The sequence below is a fragment of the Rhea americana genome, unplaced genomic scaffold (genome assembly GCF_003343005.1).
Source record: "Rhea americana isolate MKP2758 unplaced genomic scaffold, rheAme1 scaffold_481, whole genome shotgun sequence".
Classification (NCBI taxonomy): domain Eukaryota; kingdom Metazoa; phylum Chordata; class Aves; order Rheiformes; family Rheidae; genus Rhea; species Rhea americana.
In genome coordinates this window covers 23551-31564 of record NW_028186625.1, presented here as the reverse complement: position 1 = coordinate 31564, position 8014 = coordinate 23551, and the positions used below count along the sequence as shown (strand labels likewise).

At 58.7% G+C, this 8014-nt stretch overlaps 1 protein-coding gene across 2 annotated transcripts in view; it reads right to left on the bottom strand.

The window, feature by feature from the left end:
- Window positions 1-963: 963 nt before the first annotated feature.
- The window catches only part of ZNF692 (zinc finger protein 692), an 8204-nt gene continuing 1153 nt past the window's right edge, over window positions 964-8014 (bottom strand). The window contains exons 2-12 of one of the 2 annotated variants that reach the window (XM_085316936.1): window positions 7549-7744; window positions 7246-7277; window positions 6409-6807; window positions 5562-5604; window positions 5227-5403; window positions 4890-5012; window positions 2698-2760; window positions 2308-2386; window positions 1981-2095; window positions 1513-1612; window positions 964-1269 (exon numbers count right to left, since the gene is read on the bottom strand). In XM_085316936.1, the coding sequence (XP_085173062.1) occupies window positions 984-1269; window positions 1513-1612; window positions 1981-2095; window positions 2308-2386; window positions 2698-2760; window positions 4890-5012; window positions 5227-5403; window positions 5562-5604; window positions 6409-6807; window positions 7246-7277; window positions 7549-7736 (1605 nt within the window). In that variant the 5' untranslated portion in view covers window positions 7737-7744 and the 3' untranslated portion in view covers window positions 964-983. The remainder of the gene's footprint in view (window positions 1270-1512; window positions 1613-1980; window positions 2096-2307; window positions 2387-2697; window positions 2761-4889; window positions 5013-5226; window positions 5404-5561; window positions 5605-6408; window positions 6808-7245; window positions 7278-7548; window positions 7745-8014) is intronic. The other variant, XM_085316937.1, reaches the window with a different exon arrangement.

Sequence of the window (8014 nt, the reverse complement as noted above, 5' to 3'; positions counted from 1 at the left end):
AGCTCCTATTTCTCGCCCGCTGCTGCGGGGAGGGATGAAGTGATCAGCTTGGGTCTGTCTCAGATGCTTCATCCCTTGGAGCAACTTCTAATGCAAGAGGAGGAGGGGAAAAAGAGCCAGAAGAGCTGCCGTAACCAAGCTTAAACTCTCCTGGTCTTCCATTTCAAACCAAAAGTGCCTCAGCTCTGCCAAAATCCAGTTGGCATGGGGCTGTTTTTATTAGGTGCGTGCACAGCGCCTGGCACGGAGCGGCTTAAACGATGCCAGCGGCCGGGTGCTATTAACCTTAATTTGGGCTAATGGATGAGAGCCCCGGGGCYGCGACGGCCGCAGCCTCGGAGGCTGCGCCGGGGTTTTGCCAGGGCCGGGTAAGCCGAGCTGGAAGCGATCTTCCCTGCCGGAGGAGCTTCCCATGCAGCGCCTGGTCCCGGCTGCGGATGTTATCTCCCAGGACCATCCTGGGAAGCAAAGGTCACCGGTCGCTGGAAGGGAAAAGGTTCCCTCGTCAGGACCTGATGATGTTTGTGCCCCCAAAAGGAGGATTTTTTTGGTAATCTCTTGATTTCCCACYGGGATAGCCTGGTGCTTTTTCCAGGTTGCATCCATCTCGGAGAAAGGGCTTCCTAGCTGGCACTTGGAGCATCACCAGATGTCCAAGAAGTCCCAGAGTCAAGAGGGGGGGAAAAAAGCATAAAAGAGTAGAAACCTCTCGGGGAAGCAGGGTGTGTTTTTATCCCGCTTGCAGCAGTTTTTCCCCTGGGAAGCTCCCCCTCTGCAGGAAGAGGGGCCTTCCTGGGGGGGGGAGCAGCGGGATTTTCACCCATCTTAAGCAAAAATTCCCACCTCTGAYGTCCTTCCGCTGCGGCCAGTTGACAACCTGAGCGTTGGGGCAGGCGACTTAACCTCTCCGCCTCTTAAAAAACGTCTCCTGCGGCGCACCGAGGCAGCGGGGGGGGGGGGGAAATACAAAACAAAAGGTGCTTTTAGGCAAAATAATTCTTTATTGCGGCGCCTTCCCGCGTCGGAGACGAAGCGCCGGCTCCCTCGGCGGGCGAGGGCGCGCGAGCCGGGCCCGGCGGCTCCGGCTGGCCTTGGGTGCCGGGCGCCTCGGGGTGGCTTTTGCTTTTGTGGGCCGCCACGTTGTCCTTCTTCTCGAACTTCTTGCCGCAGAGGTCGCAGGGGAACTGGTAGAAGGCGTCGGCGTCGTGCTTCTTCATGTGCCAGTTGAGGGAGGCTTTCTGACGGCAGGTGAAGCCGCAAATCTCGCACCTTGGGGGCGAAAAAAGGCAGGATTCAAGCAAGAAAGAAAAGGGRGAAAAAACTTTTGGAAAAACTAGAAATAATTCCCAATGAGGGACAGCTCTGTGCATCTCTGCTCCGGGGCAGGGGGAAAGGTCTACTATTCCCGATCTGCTTTCCTCGGTGGATTCGTTACCGCACGGATTTTCACCGCATCTCCTCGTACGCTTCCCCGTTCTCTAGGATCTGGGTCCGGAAGGGCCCGGTACTTACTGAAGGGGTTTCTCTCCCGTGTGGATGCGGCGGTGGATGATCAGGTTGCTGCTGGTGCGGAAGGAGCGGGCGCAGAACTCGCAGATGTAGTCGCGCTTGTCTGCGGGGCGGAAGAGAGAGGAGGAGTGGCCGTGCCGGTCGAGGAGGAGGAGAGCCCGGATGCTCTTCCCAACCCAGAAACAGCGGGACGAGGGATTGATGGGGCGATCTTGGAAGTGGAAAGCAAGCCGGTGCGTTGGCGTTTCCACGGASACCGCGTTGGGAAAAGGGAGCGGAAGATTAACGCTCGGGACGTAAGATACGGTCAATCGGAGGCCGAGGGAGCCACCAGCTTCTGCCCAGGAGAGGACCTGATGCGCGAGGAAGGGGTAACGTCCTGCGGGACGGACAAAGCTCGGACAAGGGAGTCGCGGTCCAGGATGGTTCGGGTTAGGACGTGAGCAGAGCCGGCGGCGCTCGTTGACTCACCGCTGTGCAGCTTCTCGTGCTCCTTGAGGTGCTTCTTGAAGTTGAAGGACTTGCCGCAGCTGGGCTCGGAGCAGGTGAAGGTCTTCTGGTGGACGTGCTGGTACTTCTTGTGATGCTGCAGTTTTAGGGAGGAGGGGGAAAAGGGGGCAGGAATAAGCGGAGAAGAGGGTYGCGTCTGTTCCGGGAAAGCCCTTTCTGAGCACCTGTGCTCAGGGGAAGCCCGGTCCCGCTTTCCAGCCTCTTATTTTGCTCCCTGACCCAAACGCTGCTTGTTGGGGCAGGTGGCCTCAGCCGCTCCTCCCCCCAGCTACACCCCATCGTCCTCACGTTCAGGTACTGGCGGTTGGAGAAGATCTTCCCGCAGCCTTCGAAGTCGCACAGGAGGATCTCACGTTTCGCCGCCTTCCTGGAGAAAAGAGGGAAAGGGTGGAAAGCTGGTCGTGAGCACGGATCAGCAGGAACGAGAGCTGCAGAAGCTGGGCCAGATCGTCCTTCCTCCCCCGCCTGCCTACGGGATCTGCCCATCGATCCATCAGAAAGCTAATTCAAGCGGATGAAGTCCTTCAGGAATTTCCACCCGGGTTGTTCTGGACCAAGGTGTCCCACCACGGCGTGGATGGCACGCAAGGCTCCTTCCTCCCACCTTCCCGAAAGGCTGGAAACCCAGCACGGGTCCCACGTCCCGCCGCGCCGGCCTTCCCCGCGTCCCCTCGCTACCTGATTCTCTTCGGGCCGATCTGGGCCACGTCCTCGTCGCACGTCCCYGCTCGCTTCTTGCAGCTGCGGGAGGAAAGAATTGTCTCCGGAGGGAAAGCTGGGAGGTTTCTCCTCCCGTCTGTCCCCCTCTCCCTTCCAGCCAGGGATGGAAGAGCTTCGCTCCAAGCAGATCCAGCCCCAGGGAGGCTTCGGARAAAAGCTCGGGTTGCAGAGAGGCGAAGGGCAAAAATCACCGGTGGGGAGAAGCGAGGAGGACAGAGCATCAGACGCTACGAGGAACTGACCTCGTGGGGCAGCCAAGGGGAAAAAAACAACAGGATATTCAACCTTATATTAAAAAAAAAAATCCGCTGGACAATCGTTTCTCTTTCGTATAGGTCGGAAATCAGCTTAAACATCTCCTTGCCATCACAACGCGGGGATGATATGAACACAAAGAGCTTTCAGACAGTATCCGTATCAACGTGTGCGCTTTATTATTCATTACAAAGTCTTTTTAACATGGTTTCCAAAAAATATTCCAATGCGTTCAAGCCCACTGAGCGCCGCCCGTGCCGCGTCCTGCAGAAACCCGGCGGCTGTTTCCGACCGACGGCCTGAAATCRGGGAGGGGGGAAAAAAWWAWWAWWAAAAAAGACGTTAGAGGAACAGGTCCGTTTCTGCGGAGGGAGAAAAAGAGAGATCGTTTGTCCGAGCCACCGCTCCCGGACCGGATAGGAGCGCAGGCTGCGCGCCCGTGTCTACAGTCCCTTAAAAACCATCTTCTCCCACTGGCCTTACCTTGGAGAAGCTGGAGAGGAGTCGCAGAAGGAGCGCAGAGGCTCGCGCTCCTTTGTGCAAACGCTACTTAGCTCCGTTTTCTTCCAGCTGTTGCAAAAAAAAAATAAAAAAAGAAAATTTAAACGGTTAAAGGYCAAAAGGTGCAATCAAACGCGGCACTGAAAGGGCAGAGGTTACGCGAGGGTTTGACGTTTCGAGAGGGTTCGAACGCGGCGCCGACTGCAAGGACGGGCCCAAAACTGACCTCTCTGCCCTCCCGGAGGGCTCAAGCGGGCGCCAGCGTTACAGCTCCGGCGGCGGAGGGGGGCAGAAGAAAAGCTCGAAGAGGGACCGGCGAGAACGCGTCCTCGCCTTCTCGCAAGCCGCCGCTTGGTTTCAAAGCCGCTGCAAGGTGGGAAGGGCGTTTAGCATAGGCTGGAAATGACTCTAACGTGTCAAAATTAAAAAAAAAATGCACAAAAGCTGTATCTGAGCAGCAGAATACTTACTCGGGGAGCTTTGGGGTGTGTATTTTGGGGGTCGTTCTGTGTTTTCGTGGGACGCAAAAAGGCGAGATGCACCGTAGGGCAGCGGAGGGTGGWGGAGTGTTGAATCGCTCCAGCTAACTCCAAAGCAAAATAAAATAATAAAAAAAAATAAAAGGGGGGGGGAGTTTTGCCTTCGAAACGTCAGCTAATCCGGCAAGCCGGTGACTCCTCGCTCGCGCGTCGGGCCCGAGCCGCGGGACCATCCTTTCCGCTTCGGCGTCGCGAAGGCGGCCGACGGCCCTTCCGAAGACTCGGCTCCCGCGTTTCTCTCCCTTTCCTCGGCTCGCTCTCTCTCTTCGGGATCTGCTCTGGCCGACGGAGAAGTCTTCCACACGGGAATCTCTAGGCGGCGAGGGTTTCTCAAGCGCTCCTCGGTGGTGGTTTAAGGTCTTGCTCGTCCCTCCCCGCTTTTTTTTTTTTATTATTATTATTTTCAGAGAAGTGCTGCCTCGGTAGCAGGCCTCAGAGGGAGTTTTTCCTTCTTTTTTTTGGAGACCGGCTCCAGGTTACGACCCGAAGCAACYGGCGCACGCGGAGATGCGAGGCGACACGGCAACTTCTCAAGTCGCCGCGGCAAGACGGTTGCGCCGGAGCCCCGCCGGCGGAGAAGCTCCTTGGAGCTTCTTGGATCTCCTTGGAGCTGCTGACGCCGAGACGACGTCGCTTCACCCCCACGGGGAGGAGAATCCAAACCCCGACGTTCTTCGGGGCGTCGCGATGCGCGGAAAAAGCTTTTTTTTTTTTTTTTTTGCGCAAAAAGCTCTACGCCGGAGCTTGAACTCCTTTTCCGTTTGGGACTGGCTGGTTCGCCGCACGGCGACTTCATTCGAAGGCCACCGCGAGACGGGCGAGGAAGGAGCCTCCCCGGCTCTCGCCCGCGCTCACCTGACCCGTCCGCCCTTCTCCTCCGCGGGGCCGCCGGCGGCGGCCGGGCTGCTCTCCCGTTCCTCCTTCACGGGTTTCTTGCGGGCTTTGCTCTGGCTCTGTCGCCTCTGCGGCTCGGAGTCGCTGGGAAGCAAGAGGGACAGGGGCTAAGCGAGGCATGGGTGGCCTCTAATGACAGAAGAGGGGAAAACACGGCACATTTGAGGAGAAGAACATCACCCAGACCRGGATGGAATAAGAAAAAGTGTCTTCCGAGCCCATAAATACGTCGTTCGGAGGGGAAAAGCACATTACTGCCCCTCTCCTCCCAYCTCCGCTGGAGCCTCCTGGTGCTCACCTGTCCAGAGACGGGTGGTAGTTCTCATCCCGCAGGTCGTCGGCGTAGGCGAGGTCGTCTTCCTCGGCCAAGTCCTCGTCCTCCTCTTCGTCCTCTTCTTCCCGGGGTTCGGGGCCCCGCTCCGGCTTCTCCCGCGAAACAGGCGTGCTGCGGGAATCCGAGCAGCCGGAGTTCGCGCTGCCGAAAGGAGCAGCAAGTTGAGCGTAGAGAAAGAAGTGGTGGCTTCGAATTTTTGGTTTTGGGTTTTTTTTTTCTATATGGAAACGGTTTGTTAAACTGCAACTGCCCCAGGACGCTGCGGGCGCCTGGGCCCGCAGAGACGGGCCGCCGCTCACCTCTCTCGATCCGCTGCTGCGGTCTCCGTCGGCGCTGGGGGAGCTGCAAGGAGAGGGAAGGAGCCGCGGTAAGTTGAGGCAGGAGAGGGGCTCTCGGAGCTGGGATCTCCGGGGAGGGGGGGGAAGGATGGGCTGGAAGAGAGCAGGGGGCGAATGGGCTTGGGAGGAGGGTGAGAAACCAGCACGCTTTGGAGATCTGGTTTCTCCCGTCATTTGTGACTGGTGAGAAGAAACAAGGGCCAGGTTATTCCATGATGTTCTAGAGGAGGAACTTAACTTCTCCTAAAGCTGGGTCATGGAAAGGAAAAGCTGGGAGAAAGAGGACTAGAGTCCCTCCCCGGTCTTCAGTCTGCCTAAATGACAAGAGCTCTGGCTCTTGAGGTCTTGGAAACGCCTGAGAGAATATCTAGATGGGATCAGGAAGATCTCGTCAGGGACAGATCTTGCTCCTCGTCCTCCTCCCACGAAAGACCATGAGTGTTCAGGAACAGCCTGTATAGAAACAGCAGGACCTGGCGTCCCGCATTTCTCAGGGGAAGGACAGGAGCTGAGAAGACGTGGACTTCTTTGTGGTAGGAACAGCGATGGCACGAGGTTCCTCCAGCAGAAGCATCAAACGTTATTAATTAATGCTGGTGCTGAAGCATCTCGCACAGGAAGGAGGCAACGAGGTGCCGGAGGGAAGCTGTCCAGCTTGCTCCTTGGACTGGGCGAAGAGCTGGAGACGGGGAATCCACGTGAGGCCAACAAGAGGGAAATGAAGGGAATGGAGAAAGGGAACCCAGGCTCCTGCCAGGCCGGGGGACGGGCGGGGAAGTTCTCCGTGCCGGCTCGCTCCCGAGCTCACCTGCGTCAGCATCGTCGCTGCCAGCTCCTGGCTCTTCTCCTCGGTCCGCGTCGCCGGCGGGAGACGAGGTTTCTGTCCTCTCCGGTTCACCTCCGTCCTTCCTCGGGCCGGGCTCCGTCTCGGGGGGGTCCGCGGCGAGCCCCACTCGGCGGAGCGAGCGGCGGCGGACGGCGGCGGACGGCGGTGGTGGCGGCGGCGAGGCGCAGAGCCGCTCGCCCGAGAGGCCCCAGGAGAAGCTGTGTCCGGCCACGCATTCCCAGACCAGGTTGTCCCGGCAGCCCTGGGAGGGCGTTTTCACGGCGGGGATGAAGCTGCATTCCTGGCTGTGGTCGTGCGAGAGGACGACCAGGCGCTGCAGGGCCCGGGCATGGAGAAGGTCAGGCTCCGGGTCGCCTGCTCCTGGAGGGATCAGGATGCGGTGGGAGAAGAAAACAGACACAAACAAGCAGCTCTGTGAAAAAACGAGCCAAGATCTGGCTATTTTTGTCGGCTTGTAAATGGGCCTGGGCTCCAGCTAAAGCTCCTCTAGCAGCTGGGACATCTATCAAAGGCCTCTTTGCTTCCAGCTTCTCCCTCGTCTCAAGAGGACACTGACCCTTTTGCCCTTTTAGCAGCCTCACAGCTACYTTTTCCCTTCTTGAGCAACCCCTAGAAGCCTCCTACGGTAGAAAAGTGGCCACCAAAAAGCAGCTGGGGACACCAACAGCCCAGGCAAACCAACGCCGTTCRAGAAATGGAGCAGCTGGCCTCGTAGAAGCCTCCCACATGAGCCCTCCCTCCTCCTGCTGCCCCTCTTGTACGCAAAAGTCAAAGATCTGGAGGCCCTGTGGGACCTACCTGGGCTCAGGAGGCAGCCCTGGGAACTGTACCTGCAGCAGAAAGAGGGGAAAAAACAGGGAAATGAGAGAAATGGAGGGGAACTGCCTTCTCACGCCCAACCGGCAGCAAAGCCAAGACGCATGCATCGAGCAGCACACGCATCGTACTTCCAGGCTCCAGAAACAGGAGTCTTCTGGCTTGCTCAAAGCTAAAACATCTCAGCAGGCTTCCAAGGCCTCCAGCAATCCCAAAGGACTGGCTTTTTAAGAGCTTTTTCCAGGCGAAACCCCAACCCGCGGTAGTTCCTGGGCCCCAACTCACCTGTCCAGAAGGTACTTGGCCAGCTGGGAGTGCAGGGAGAAGCCCAGCTGCTCCTTGAGGCGGCACCATTGCTCCAGGTGGCCGCCAAGGCGGATGCGGCACTTGCTGCGGCGGGCGTCGAGCTCCCGGCGCTTCTGCTTGCGCACGCAGTCGGGGGCCCGCGGGCGGCCCGGGCGGCCCGGCTCCATGGGAGCGCCTGCGGAGGACGGCGGGGCGAGCGGGAGTGAGATGGGGACGGCGACAGAGGATGCGACGGGACGGAGGACAGGGCACGAGGAAGGACGTGGGTGGAGCATCAGGGAGGACGAGGGAGGACGTGGATGGAGAACGAGGGAGGACGTGGGTGGAGCATCAGGGAGGACGTGGAGGGAGGATGAGGGAGGACGAGGATGGAGGACGAGGGAGGATGAGGATGGAGCACAAGGAAGGACGTGGGTGGAGCATCAGGGAGAACATGGATGGAGCA